Source organism: Lonchura striata, chromosome 3 (assembly GCF_050655825.1).
Source record: "Lonchura striata isolate lonStrDom1 chromosome 3, ASM5065582v1, whole genome shotgun sequence".
NCBI classification, from domain to species: domain Eukaryota; kingdom Metazoa; phylum Chordata; class Aves; order Passeriformes; family Estrildidae; genus Lonchura; species Lonchura striata.
In genome coordinates, this window is record NC_140705.1 from 75,074,254 (window position 1) to 75,089,945 (window position 15,692).

General features: G+C 37.2%; 1 protein-coding gene across 11 annotated transcripts in view; it reads right to left on the minus strand.

Annotated features, from left to right (window-relative positions):
- SMOC2 (SPARC related modular calcium binding 2) overlaps positions 1-15,692 on the minus strand; it is a 136,591-nt gene that overhangs the window by 82,711 nt on the left and 38,188 nt on the right. For all 11 annotated transcript variants that reach the window (XM_085575477.1, XM_085575476.1, XM_085575475.1 and 8 more), the window contains exon 2: positions 9,105-9,276. In XM_085575477.1, coding sequence (XP_085431603.1) covers positions 9,105-9,276 — 172 coding nt within the window. The remainder of the gene's footprint in view (positions 1-9,104; positions 9,277-15,692) is intronic.

Consider the following 15,692-nt stretch of genomic DNA (forward strand, 5'->3'; position numbering starts at 1 on the left):
GTTGTAGGGAAACCTGTAAGTGATGTGTGACCTCCTAATCCATAGAGAGAAAAACCTTCAACATGGCCATTGTTCATGACCATTCAGCAAAGGCAAATCTGGAATTCACTGTACAAAATCTCCCTAGATAATTATCTCCCAGATAATTCTTGTCTACAGTCCCCTCTGTGCACTTTGTAGAAGTGCAGGTAATGAAAATGCTTCATATGAAACTCAGATTAATAGGATGAGTCTAGAATTATGTGCTTTGCTAGACTTTAGTTTACATAAATGAATCAATCAATAAATAAATCCATCTAAGGGGATGGGTAACAGTAAAGTTTCTCACACACAGATTCAACTTGGCTATTTATCTAGGACAGAAATAATTTTGATCAGGATGGACCGTGATTATTTTGAAATGAAGACCAAGAATGAAAGGTGATAGGACTGACTCAATACCCCTGTGCTGATGAATCAGCCCACAGCTTTTGACTTTTCAGAATTGCCCCTGACAAAAGCAGGCTAAAGTCTTATGAGGTGAGCAGTGTCCCTCTGGTGATGAACCTGAGAGCAGAGGGGACTCTGAGGCTGCAAGGTTTTGGAAGGATGACAAGCACTGTGCAATGCTGCAAAGTTGTTTTTTGTTTTGTTTTTTTTTAATCTGTTTTTCAAACTTTTGGAACTTTCTAGTAGAAAAAATAAGGGTGTTGAAACTGTTATAGGTTTCTTACTAGAGTTCCCACTATACGTTATTTTTCTTCCTAACTAAAGTATTACTAAGGAAGACAGCAGGCTCAAACTGGATTTTGGTATATGACCTGGTGAAAAGGCCATTAGGTTCTAAGACCTGTTAAAATCTGGCTGAAATGCAGCCTAATTTGCCTACAGTCATACAATGAGAAGAACTAATTTTGCAGATAGGAATCTCCAGCTGTAATTTGGAATTGTGACAATTACTAACTCAGTGAGACTTTATCCTCTCAACTCCAGGTAAATGGGCTTTTACATCCCACAACCTTGTGGGGAATTGGGGAAAAAATATCTCCTGGCATAGAAATGGAGCATGAGTTTACCTTAAATCAGCTCACTGGGACTCTGTTAGCTGTCAAACTGGATTGGTACAAGGCTCATTGCATTTTAGTACAGTATGTTGGCCAATGTGTTGATTGTACCTCTGTGACTTAGCACCAGGACTGCAAAAGCAACCAGAGATTTAATGAGACGAATACATCTTGAGGTGTACAACAGAAGATAAAAATCGGTGTATGGAAGTGGACCTAAATACACAGGACTTAAGAGAGTACAGAGTTGCAGCTGTTTGGGCAGGTCTTTCTGAACTGCCCTGGTGACAATTCTGGCTTCCAGGGGAGACCAGAGACCAGAAAGCACAAGTAAAATACAAAGTCATCTTAATTCTTGTGTACATTTCCCTGTGCAACAGGGAAAACTTTCACCTATGAAGTGGTGCCACTACACTGCTGCAGTACCTTCCTGAGATAGCACTGAAGTCAACAGGAAATTCTGGAAATAGAGTTAACCTCACAAACAGCACCAGCTTGACTTGGAACTAATCTCATTTTATGCTTTATTTCCAACAGTACAGTTCTGAAAACACTGAGCTTCAAGGAAAAAATATGCACCAACATCAACTCTGCTGGTTAATCCTTGAATAATATATCAAACAGAGGGAAGTTTATTACTGCAAAGTAGAAGTTTATCATTATAACAATGACACAAACTCCTCAAGGGTGTAAACACCATCTCTGAGGTGACATTCAGTACAACTGATTTACAGGCATTTTGGGGCTCTACAGGGAGTTCTAACCCAGATTCTCTCATGGAAAAGTAAACAGCTTGCCAAAAGTATAGCTAAATCTCTTGCAAAGATTTCAATTTAGTTCATCCAGTATTTCTGGTTTGCTATGTATCACAATAGAAATAAAAATATCTTTCTCAGTCCCAATAAATGGAACAAACTTTGCTTGCTTTGCAAGCGATTATTGTGTTTGACACAACCTTGTTATTTATTTATGCAAAAAATACACTTCACCCTTTACTTACTTATTTTATTATAGATGGAATATTCTGTTGAACATATCAGACACATTTACCACTCTGTAAAAACTATATGTAAAGTGGTTAACTTAATCATTTGAAGGTTTCCTTGAGACCTTCCCACAGAGAGTCAGCTGCTCTTACACTAAACAGAAATCTTTTCTAAAGTCACATAGATGTAAGCAACGAGACCTAGTGCAGACACACATAGCCCAAAGACCTTTCACTATTTCCCTTTGCACCTCTATTTTGCCAGAATACCTGTGTACACTTGTCCTTAAACTTAGAAACATGCAGTGCAACAAACTGTTCAAGTTAGCTGTTCACCTGAGCACTTTACTGAATTGTCCTACAAACTAGAACTTATTTCTGCTTCTGTACTTCTTTCCCACAGCTGTACCTTTTTGGTAACTCGTAGTGATATGACAAAAGTCAAACAGTCTTTATTTGCAGTTAATTTAGCACCAAAACTTTATTTGGAGCACAAGACACCATTTGGTTTATATGGAATAAACCACTCATGAAAATTTCCCATTATATTTGACCTAGGTCAATGTATATTGTAAAGAACTGATTGTGTCTAACAGCAGAGCAGATAAAGAGCTGTAGCATCTAGTGATAGGAAAGATGTAGCAAACTATACATGCTGAAAGTATCAGTTTTAAAGATGCAGAGATATTAGCCTCGTGGGTTGGAAAGGATGTCAGCACAGACATTTAGCCGGACAAAACCATAAAATAATGACTTGCTGCTTTGTGACAAGAGCTGGCCAACTCTTTCACTATTTATTTTTATAACTGGTTGCTGTATTCAAGCAAAACAGCAGAGCAATCTAAACTCTGCTCTTTTGGCATCTAACAGGCAGAGCCAGGCAGTGTGGGGTTTCTTTGTTGTTTTCTTCCTGCTTTTGCTTTTTCTTTTTTCCCCCTACATTTAGCAACCACACAGCCACTTAGATATCTAAGCTCTAAGATAAAATAAGGACTGCTGTGCTGGATTCTCTCTTGGCACACTATTTCAATTTGCTAACAATTGCATTAGGAAAGATACAGTCTGATTAGAACTGAACCAAATACTTAAAAAAAAAAAAAAAAAAAAAAAGCAAACCTAAAGCAACAGCTTTCTAAATTTTTAGATGCCAAAGGCTACACTGGATTTCTGAGAAGAGTGGAGATTTGATAGCTTGGAGAAGTCTATTTTGCTAATTCTTGCACTGAAATCTGAGAAAGTTTGGAAAGATTTGTGGTTCCTAGTCTTCAGTGCAGTATTATTGCTTTAGCACTCTCCACTTCTTTTAGGACCTTCATTTTTATATGATGTCTGAAACTCAAACTGAAAATACAAGAGCAGAATTAAAAACTCCACAAAAAAAAAAAAAAAAAAAAAACCAACAACAACAACAAAAAAAAAACCAGAAGAAGATTAATTTCAAATCAAATTGTTGTATTGTATATTTGATTTTATGAAGACTCATTTTTGTGCATAAGAATGCCCTCACATGCCTTGTTTCTGTGCATTCTGGCTTCAGCAAATTCTGCTTGGAGAAAAATTATCAATAAAAATTGATAATTTTAAAAAGGTATAAACTGTATCTCCAGAAAACTGTAGATATTATGGCAGTGTTACTTGTCTTGTGTTCTAAGTACCAATAGATACATTTTAAAGACCAAAGAATATTACACAAAAACATTCCAAACATACTTAAAACTTTATTAATTTCCATTATATACTAGAAAGTATAACCAGAAGCCAATTCCACTTGCTTTAAGAGATACCATATATTGTAACTTCTATATGTTGATACCTTTTTCACCATGTTGGATATTTTGTTTCTCACCACTTTTTCTACAGTGGCTCAATGTGTAACATCTTGATACATAATATAAATGAAGAATCAAAACCAAAATTAGGTTGGTGTTGAGAAGTATTTGTATCAGGATTGCCAGCACTGTAGTCTGGAAACTTGCAGTAATCTACAGATTAAACACAGTGTCTATAGTGAGAAAATATGTCTGAAAAAGGAGGAGACATCTCCTAGCTGAAAGTATTTTAAGACAAAAATCTGCCTTATAATCAATCCTGTGATTATTATCAATAATCCCAAATTTAGTGCCACATCTCAACATATTCTTTTTTTAATGTTTTTCAAAATAATGAACAGACCTGCATCACTCATTTCTTTTTCCTCATTAAAGATGAGAAGAAAAAATAAAAGGGAGAGATGAAAAGGGAGAGCTGAGGAGATATAAAAACTGTTCTGTTTTCAACATACAAATTGTGCAAGGTCTCGCTCTGTTCAGGTTTATTTTTAAGACAGACTCCTTGGTCCAGTCCCACTTTCACTCATTTATGTTAGAAAAGGAACCCTACCTACTCACTTCTTTTATTCTCTCTCCAAATGGAACATCTTGGGAGCATATTCTACCACCCAAACACGTCCCTCGGGGCTGCCTTCCAGGCAGCAGGTGCACCGGCCAAGGCAAGGTCCCTGCCCATGCTCTGAGCCAAGAGACATGCTCAGGCACTGCCAGCTCACATCAAGCTCATGCCCGCCTGGCTCACAGCAGCCCTGAGCTGGATGGCAGCCTCCATGGGAATTCTGGAAAAGGTGTGCACTCAGAAACCACGTCCAGCATTTACTACCCAGTTCTCTGGCTAATAGGCAAGAGTAATGTCTCTCCAAATTATGCTTGGATTCATTAATTATGGGACCAAGATTAACTTGTGGTCTCAAAACAGCTACTGCCCAGCAATGCCTTCATGCTCTGCACAAAGGGAAAAATCCTATTAGCATGTTTATCCAAAGGCAGAAATTTCAACTTATTTAAACATGCTTTTAATCCATTCATTAACTCATTTTAATCATAGTGAAACTTTTCACTATTCCTGAAAGTCCTAATTTAAAGAAACAAATGTTGAATATTCTCTTCTTTAAGGAAAGCAAATGGTAAAATAACAGTTTTATGAGAAATTTCACTCATATTTTGATGTGCTTTGGTTCTTTATATGACTTGTGGGAATGAAGATATTACCTTTTGTTATATGTATAATAGCTCATGAAAGAACAGAATTTTTAAACAGTGAGGCTCTTTAAGATACCATAAATTAATTAGGTTAAACATGACCTACCTAGGGTTTCCAACTGAGGAAGGGGATCTACATAGCTACAGAATAACAATGACACTACTCCATGTGATGGCTCTCCTTGGTGCACTCACAAAGCAGTAAGTCACTGTTGGGGCCACATCTGCAAACACTGAGTATGTACTCAGTGCTAGACAGATTAAATTCCAAACCCCTCAGAAATTAAATATCACTGTGTAAATCTCCTACATTGCCATTTATAGAAAGGACCACTCAGAGATTTGTGCAAGCCCAGTTTACCAGCTGCTTATACACCCAGGTGCTGTTACATGATGATAGTGGAGTAAGGAAATGTGATGTGAGCCGGCAGTGAAGATTTTATAGTGATTGATAATTTGTATCAAAACTTCAGCCATTAGAGAAATCTTATTTTAGTGAAGTACTGGTAGAGAAGCCACAAAATCCAAGTGCTCCAGCTGGAATATTTTAAGAGCTCTGTGTTAGGGTAGAGGTATGCTGGTAAGATACATATTAATTGGTTTTCTCATTGATCATGATGCCAGAATAAAAATCTGGTTACTGAGCCACTTGCTTAATACATTCAGAATATTAGTTCCAGGGCCCCAATTATGGGCCAGGTACATTCACTTAAAAACAAACTGAGAAATTAAATGAGCATTGTTAATGCTATTTAGGAAACAAAAAGTGAAACAGAAAAAGAAAGTAAAAAAAAAGCTGAAAAGCCTTAACCTGTAAAAGAAGGCACCTCTGTGCATGCTGCCTGCTTGGAACAGTCCTTGGCCCATCTTTTCACTGAGCCACATAGAAACAGTCCTCAGATGAGCACAGCTGGCCAGTGCCCAATGTGTAACAGGGAGCATTTACCACCTTACCTGCCTGGGCTCATACTGTCGCCTTGCATTGCTTAATTAATTTGTGCAGACATAGCATCTGTTTCTTTCTGAGCAATTTAAAAACAATTATATTGCTTTTCCACTTCTTGTATGTTTTGTTCCTTTGGCTATGTTGGGCCAGATTTCCTGTGAAGCATTTGTGTGTGCATGTGGTTAATCCCTATCACAGGTGGTGTTTTAACAGTCCTAACTGTTAAAAAACACAAGTAGCATTTCTCAGCCTTCAACAAACATTTATTTATTAGAGTTGTAATCTCATTGCACAGTGAATGTCTGTGTCAAGCAAGTGGCAAATCTCCAGAACTTCAGAATTAAGATTTTGTTTGGAAAAGTATCCAAAAATGTGGTTGTTCATCTACAGTGTACACAGATTATTTGAGAATTTAGAAACTCCAAAAGTAGGCTGGCTATTTTATAACCTTTTAACTTCTTATAGCATTTCCAAGCTTAGCAATAAATTCCAGCAAAGGCTGGAAGTAGACTTAAAATTAAAAAAAAAAAAAAAAACCATAAAATTAATGTCTTCAGAAAAAAACAAAACAAACTAACAGAACAATCTATTTTGATGCTTGTTTTGTTAAAGGTTAGTATTTAAGTGTTCAAAACCAAATAGATGAGAAAAATGTTGACAACAGGTGAGAAATAGACAAAAAGAGTCAATACAAATTTGCCTTTCAAAAGGAAAAAGAAACAGAGAAAGTAGACGTCAGTCTGATAATCATTCAAAATTTCTTATGGATGTTAAAAGAAATCACAGTTCTGAATACCTAATCAAGAAATGATGGACTCAAAATTATTCCAAAAGGCTGTCAACATAAACTGTCAAGGTCTTTAGATTTCTACTGAATACACTGAACCAAAGAGCTAGTCATCATTAAATTGATTTAAATAGAAAACCTGGAAATATTTTGGTTTTAGAGAAGATTTTTGTAAGGTGAATAAGGATTTGTTTTGGAAGACAGGAGGAGACAGACTTAAGATTGCCTTTTTTGATCAATTGTGGATGATTATCATGGCACAGATTTAAAGTTGTGGAGTCTCTACCAGGAATCACTGCTTTTCTCCCTTCAGAACATTCACATGAAAACATGCATGCTTTTTTCCCTTTTACCTGCAAGCCCAAAACTTGTTTCAAAACTAAGGCTTTAATGAGGAGTTAGTGTGGGTGTCTTTTTTTTCAGAAGTACAGACAAACACTTCCAAAAGGATCTGTTTTTATTTCTACATAGAATGAAAATACATTCTGAAACCTTAAAAGTTGCTCTCTAATGAAACATCACTTTTTGGTTAACCCTACTAAAACAACTACCTTCTTCTTTTTGATCAAGCATCACCTGCAAAACAAATTTTACCACTCAAAAGCAACTGGCTCTAAAGGTCTTAATCAATGAACTTCCTTGGCTTTATCAGAATGTTTGATATGATCATCTGAACTAACCCTAGCAAATGCTAAAATTGAAACTTCAGCTAGGCCAATGAATCATCTTTTTCTTCTTTAAAACTTGTTTTTACAGCTTGAAATATTTCTGATTATCACAGCCGTAAGTAGGAATAAAGACACTGGTCACTTCAAAATTTACGACTGCTTTACTGAATAAGATATACCATGAAGATGTAAAACTAAAAGAGCATTTGTCTCTTGCTGATACTAAGTGCATTATTGGCAAATATTTGCCTATTACCAATCAAAGGGAAAAAACTTTTGATTGACGAGAACATGCTGTGTACCTGTTATCAGCAATATTTAAAGTGCCTAAGGTGTCTAATTCCAAATCTACAATTCTACTGTATGCATTAATAAACAAACAGCAAATGAGTACTTCTCCAAATTGAAGCCATTGACTGCAGAAAAATTTGACGTCATCAGTGAGGAAACCTTCAGCAGAGCAATTCTCATCTTAATGAATAAAATTTCTTGCAGAGAACTTTTTCAATGCAATATTAAAAAAAATAAAGAAAAACACTCAAAACTAATTTCCATAAAGCTCTAATGTATAAAATGAACAATACCAAGTGCACAATAATTGTCTCTGTCATTCATGAGTGTAACAAAAGCTTTGGCTCAGGTAGCTTCATTATGTTATCCTTGCTCACCACAGTAAATAGATCCATCACCTAGTACAATGGTTTACTATGAAAGTGCTGAAGAATGAGGATACTGTTTCATCCAGGCAGAAGATGAGACAGAATGTTTCTCTGAAGCAGTCTTGATGCTTCAGAGGTTTGCAGGAGCTAATGGAGAGAGATGATGTAGAAAATTGCCTCCTGCAGGTTGAATTGGTGTGGTGCCTGCAGTTTTCTTTCCCCCACCCCCTACCTCCACTCCCTGCCATTCTCTTTAGGACAGAGGGAAAAGTAAATCTTTATGACCACTGCTATTCTTACATATTATTCGTAGATTTCTTTTAGAAAGATCACTGTGTGGGGAATCACCTTCAGTAAGGAAGGTGCATTGTCCAGCACCATACTACTCTAAAAGTTGAAAGATTTAACTGTGGATATTTTGTTTGGCTGCTTGTCACCAAAATTCTCTAAACAGAGATCAGAAGTAAAAGAGTGGATGATATAGGCAGGAATGGCCTGTGAGGGATCTATGCATATGCATTCTTTTGCTTTTCACTTTTTCTCACTCAACTCACCCTATCACAACCACCCTTGCCACACAATGTGATTGTAGTTAGGAAATACAAGACTTAAATTGATCATCTCAAATGCAAAATACCAAATTGTACTAGGCAGGAAACCTTGCAAAATAACTATTTTAAGAGTTTATCTGAACCTGCCAGTGATATGGTCCTTCTGAACAAGGACCTGGCCATGCAATTTCCTTAATAGTAACTTATTGAAAAATAAGTGAATTTGAGAGTCACAATTTTGATGAAGGCCCAAGATTAATTTATCTTTAGATAGAATATTGTTATATAAATAATAGGATTGACTTCAACCCATTTGCTTTTAAAAAGCTCTTCAAGTCCAGCACTCCTGGTTTTAAATTCAGAGACATTTCAAACACTATTTTAGAGTCTATTATTTTTCATTATGGTCAAGGGAAATTTTGATTTTTCTCACCTTTGCAGTTGCCACGGTAGGCTATTTCCAGCTGAGGGTCTTTGCATTTTGCTCGTTGAAACTCACACCGGGACAGAAAAGTTCTTCCATCAGATGCACAGAGTGATTTCTGAGGGGAACCTGCACAGTCCAGGCTGCATTCTCTGTCTTTGTCTTGGTCCACTCTCAAAAACTAGGAAAAAAAAATTAATGCTGTAGGAATGCTATTCCCATGTGAAAACTGCTCTGAGGTCTCCTTCCCCAGCAAAGACATACAAATATTATCCAAAACTGAAAAGAAAGTTCTGCCTTTTTTTGGTATTGAGATCCAAGCTGATTCATTATATCGGGTTTTTCCACTGCTGCTGTGAAATGGCAGTGATTGCAACATCTCCACAATATACACTAAATCCAGTATCACAATTAGGAACTCTCTGAATCCCTTTCAACCATTATGAGCCTCAAAACAGTAACTTGAGTTTTTGAAGTGAAAATGGTGATTGAAACATTCTTCACAACAAAAATGAGACAGCAATGGATGCTTGTCTATTTTATTAGCTATGTATTATTCTACAAGCCAAAAAGGCTGATCTAAGATCCAAGATTTTTAAAATAAATATTCTCATGGTGGATTTCAATGCGTCTCTTTTTAGTTTTGACACAAAGTTCACTGAACCTGACTGAATTGTTCATCCCTCCAATGTCAAGACAGCAAGGCTGATGAGTTTGACATCATCCTTGGCACTGTGAAAAGAAGTTTCTCACCCTGAAATACACTGCCAAGAAAAACCCCCAATCAGATGCCACTATGTGCCAGCCAAAAACAAAAAAAGATAAAAACAAAGGTAATACTTTATCTTGAGCTCTTGAAAAGCTGAGACTAGGGAGAAGGTAAACTCAGGAAGTACTCAGATGAATTTCTCTCTTTCTGCTTCTGCACAAAACTAAGCAAGGCATACAGCTGCCAGGAGGTAATAATAATCCTAAGCATCATGAGGTGCCCAAGAAAAGACCTGCATCCAGCTAAAGCCCTTTTTTCATTGGTTCTAATTCATCATTACAAACATCAGGCAAAAAAAATTTTGAACTTCAGATGAGAAATTAAATTAGGAGGAGGAAAATTTCAAGGGGAAAAATAAAAGAGCAAAAAGAGGAGGATCTGGGATTAAATTTTTTTTAAAGATTGCTACATATAGTTCCCCTGCATTTTATTACACATAAGAAATATATAATAAGAATTATAAATCTCCATAACCTTCATACTTAAAACTGTGGTCTATTTCCATTTCCTATCATTTAATGTGAGGAAATACAGATGCCTTTCTGGAGAGTCTGCATGAAAATGGAGAGATTATCTCAAAGGTATCACTTTATAATAATAGTCATATGGTTGGACTTTTACCAGAATTTTTATATTTTAGTGGCACACTAAGATGAAAAGGAAAGCTTCCTTTTCCAAATGTTTTTGAGCAACTTTTCACTTTTAGGAATAATTAACTTCAGAAGTAAATTACTCACAAATTACACACAATTTATTTTGCAGCTCCTTCTCACCAACAGAAATTGATAATTAGGTGAGCTGAGTGGGAAGGGAATAAAACTGAAGTCATCTCCCTTTACCTGCACAATTAGTGACAGTGAAGACAGATATCCATGGCTCTGAACACCCTCCAAACCGTATTGGTCTCCAGGGTTTGCCTGGGTGCCCTGATGAGCTGCACTGTGGGAGCCCTGTGAGGTTGTCCTAGCTTCCCTTTCTTGCCTGGCAGGCATCTGCAGGACTCTGAGATTAGGCCTACCTAGCACTACGAAAAGGATTTCTCAATGAAAAATGGACTCCATGGAGCCCCTGACAAACAAAAATGGATCCAGTTCTCTGCTTTACCTCTGACTTCCCCTGAGGATTTGGTGATGGCAAGTCAAGTGATCTCCCTCTTTCTGTTCTGAGAAGTAAGGAATACAGCCCTTCTGTGTGTAGAAGACTACCCCTCTGTAATGGATAGGCACTTTTCCACCCTTAACTTATCCTCAGCAGCATCCCCATTGAGCACAGAATTAGTTTTCAAAAGCACAGGAAGGCTTTGTGACCCACAGAAAATCATGCAGCAGATCAGAGGACTGAACCCAGGCACCAGAAGAAAATCAGACACAGAGCAGCAGTCTAGCCCCTGTACATTATTTTGCCCCAGAGTTTCTTCATTTGTTCTGTTTTGAACTGTTGCAGGAGTTAATGTGGATATGCCTGTGGACAGAAAATCCCCTTAATTGTCTGAGGAACAAAATCCACTCCCTTGAGAGTATGATAGTTCACAGATAAAGCTGTATTTAAAAGGGCATTTATCCAAAGAGTTTTATTTAAGTATTTTATTATTTAAAAGTCGTAGAGAAGATTAGGGCAAATTAAGGGTTCAAGGATATTCAAGCAACCTGGAAAAGCAGAGGATGAAGACAAAACCACTTGAATAGACTATTGGTTAGCCAAACCTCACTGGAGAATTTGGGTTGTACATGTAAACAATTTCCACCAACCTAGGATCCCAACTGAGGGATTTAAGAGCAGGAAGGACAAAAGGGCAAGCAATTATAAGGAAAGACAGCATGAAAGAGAGACTAGAAAATGTATTTGGAAAAAAAAAAACATACAGAAAATATGTGATTGAAATTTGGAAAATACTTCATTGTCATCTTTACTACAGCAGTATAGGATGGCACAAATCAAAATTAGTATTACTTGCTTATATAGCCAAAGGAATTGATGAACATATTGAAAACAAATGCTGAAACAAGAAAGGGCTATGGAATTTTCCATAATATTTGCTACTTGTGGAAACAGGAGCAAGCATAGTCAATGGCAGAAAAGCTGAGATCACAGTAGTGCACATCTTAGAACTCTACTTTCCTATGAAAATAGTCCTTTTGATTAAAATAGGACATAGTTTTTAACCTATAGGACAGGATGGAATTTTGATTAAAACAGTTTAGAGAGAGAGAAATATGGTTCAATACGAACCAGAAAGTGACGCACTCTCAGTACTGGTTCATCTATTTCTGTCTTTGAATTCATTTAACAAACAAATGTGTTATTGTACAAACACATGATTCACTGAAAGACAAGCTTAAAGCAGCATTTCTGTTGAATGCTGGTAATGACTGAAATTAGGCCAACAATAGCTGACCAATCTGAGATGGAATTATTTTGAACAACCAGCAGAAAGTGGACAATTATTGTTAAACCCTATTAAAAAGCAAAACACTTTTAACTGAGAGATGTTCTTGCCCTGATGACACAGAAACCAGCCTAGTCATGTTTCAAAAAATTGGTTTCAACTAAAAATTACTCCATACATTAAGAGGCACGACTCAGCTGGAATCGCTGTAACTTATTTTCTCCTTTACATTTCAGTATCATTCATTTCAGCCTTTCCAAAGCACTAAATCTGACAAGACCCAGCTTCCAAAGGACTTACTATTCTGTACGAGGCACTGCTTTAAATTCTCATGTAGTATTTCTGAGAAGAAAGAATGATAATGGGTCCATAGCAGAAAAATGTTTGATTTTAGGTTTACCTCATTAATAAAAGTTAATCATTAAAGTTACTAGATATGTGTACCCATTTGACAGGTATAAGCATTTCTGAAATATCATTTATTTTCATATATTTCTGGCATTATGGAATTCCAGTGTTTTCCTTCACTCTCACACTTCAAAGAATCTTAATGCTGTATGAAATTTATCACTGATGATCCCAGTGATCTTTCATCTGTTACTGAAGTTCAGAGTATGAAATAGTAGAAAAATGAAACCTTGCTTAAACTGGAAAAAAATATTTCTGCTCTGTTTTTTGCTGTTTTCTACTCTGATTTTTCTGTTTTCTGCTCTGATTTATCTTTCCTCTTTGTTTCTGTCACTGGTGCCACATCTGGGCTATGGACAATCGGGACGCTTATTTCTTCAACCACAAACACTGTTGCAGTCAACGGGAAATTTTTCCCAGTACCTTAAGAATAGGACATTGATGGTTTCCTTACTGTGCTATTAAACTATTTTGATAAATATTATGCATATATAACTTGCTCACTGCTATGGTGTAACATATCTGTACCTCACATACATCTTTACCTTATGCTCACTCTTATACAGGGATTAAGTGCCATTCCCACTGGTCTACATCCTGCAGATACATTCATCACAAGGGCAGAAAAGATCTTCAGATAAAACTGAGCCACATGCACACCTTTGCATTTCTGGTGCACAGATCTGTGACCCCCACCCTTTGTACTTCAGGGAAACTCTCCTTGCTTCTTAGCAGATGACGGAGTATGAGGTGAGAAAAGCGGTGCTTGGCTAGAGAGCCAACAACAGATACACCTGGAAGCACAACTGCCAGCCCAAGAAAGCAGAAGAGTCAAGAGCAGAGTTACAGTCTGACCATGGGGAGCACCAGCATCTCTCTGCATTGGAAGAAAAGCTGACAACAGACACACTTAGGCTGAGGCATTAAGATTAATTATTGACTCTGGCTCAAAACCTCTTAAACAGTAATGGGAAATGCTCTACTCTACATTTCATCATATAGTGCATAGCTGTGGATTTTGTCTTTTGTTTGATGCCACTGTTTGATTAATCTGAGCAAGGCAGGACCATTTTCCCTTTTTTTGTGTGTGTTGTTTTTTTTTTCCTTTTGTTTTTTCCTTAAATTTGGGTCAGCTTGTCTCTAATACTGTCCTGTAGAGACATCCTCAATGCAAACAGGCTGCACATAAAGCATAACTCATAAACATGCTAAACCTATTTTTAACTTGCCCTAATATAAGTTGTCTTAATAAAGCTGAAGACCAGGAAACCACTTTTTCTGTCTATATAGAAACCTTCATTCTTTTCTGTAACACCAGCTTGGAGTCTGTGAACTATGAAAAAGACAGACATTCAGTTCCATGGATTTGGATAGTTCATCAGAGGTTTTTAACTAATCTTTCTGCAATTTACAGATTCCTTCAGTTATGACTGGACCTCCACTGATACTGGATATTTAAGCACATTCACAACAGGGTTTTTTTTTTTTTTTTTTTGTTTTGTTTTGTTTTTTTTTTGTTTTGTTTTTTTTTTTTGTGGACACCTTATAGCTGATATACAAATCTCCCCTTTGACCAAGTGAATGCTACTTTCAGAATCTAAAATACAGTTCAAGATTGGTTGTAAAACAGACTAACACCTTATCTTGGAGGGCTGAAGGCCAAAAGGGCCTGAAAAACAAGCAGAATAGAGAAGCTGGATGCTAGACATCACTGATTTGCTAGGAAAAACCTACTGCAGACTACAGTTTTGAAAGGCAATTTCTTTATTCTCCATCTGGTGACTGTGAGATGTTGAATATAATGGTCTGACTTCCCTGCTGCTGGCATGGGAGGTCTGCAAACAAACTATGGAACAGTGCACTCTAAAGTGGCTCTGTGCTGAGAGCTTTGTGCTGGTGAAAAATGTGCTGATTTGCAGTGATTTATGTAGTCATGCTGTTTCTGTCTGATAGCTGCCTGACAGGCAGATGTAGAAATCTCCAAGCTAGGAATATTTTGTTTCCTCTGGGCTTGTCTACAATGGAAAAATGAGTTAGACAACAACTCATGTGTGTGTGTGTGTGTGTGTGTGTGTGTGTGTGTGTGTGTGTGCCTGTGTATGTGTGTGTGTGTCTGCATACATATGCAAGTTATAATCTGTAAAGACATATTCCCATGTGTATTTCAGAAAAAGCAATGATGTTTAAATATCCATACTACACTCTGCCTTAGAAAGCATTCCGATCAGCTAGTCTGTCTCAATCTGCTTCACTGAAACATCACTAATTTTTTACATGTTTATTTCTTTACTCTTCTCCCAAGGAATGAAGCAGATGGTGATCTTCATGAGTCCCTTCCAACTCATATTCTATGATTCTAAAGTAAATTTACAGAACAAACTCTATTCTCATTCCAATGCCATGGGAAAGCATTCAGCCCTAGCACTGAAATGGATGGAAATCTTAAGTTCTCCTTATCCCTGTTATAAAGGACAGTACTAGAAGATGCCTTTAAAATACCTGCTCTGTATAACTGCTGTACTCAACCAATCTTAAACATATTTGTTCATCTTGTGCTGTCCCACTGAAGCAAAATAGTCCTTAATGACTCTTCCATGACAAACCCAGAGCTGTGTACTTGAAATTGTGACCTCCTTTAGTTCACAAACATACAGGATATCACCATTAAGGTTAAGCTTGCATGGAAGAATTTACACAGAAGCCATCACACACTGGGCCTGTGCAGCCTTAAGAAAAAATGACTGCAAGGAAACCTCATTAATATTATAAATACCTAAAGGTGGGTGCCAAGAAATAGGACAAGAAGAAATGGGCAGAAAGCAATGCACAGAAAGCTCCACCTGAACATAAGGAAGAACTTCACTGTGTGGGGGACTAAGCACTGGAACAGATTGTCCAGAGAAGATGTGGAGTATCTTTCATTGGGGATATTTGAGAAGCATCTGGATGCAATCCTGTGCAGAGTGCTCTAGGACAACCCTGCTTGAACAGCAAGACTGGACCAAAGGACCCACTGTGGTCCCTTCCAGCCTGA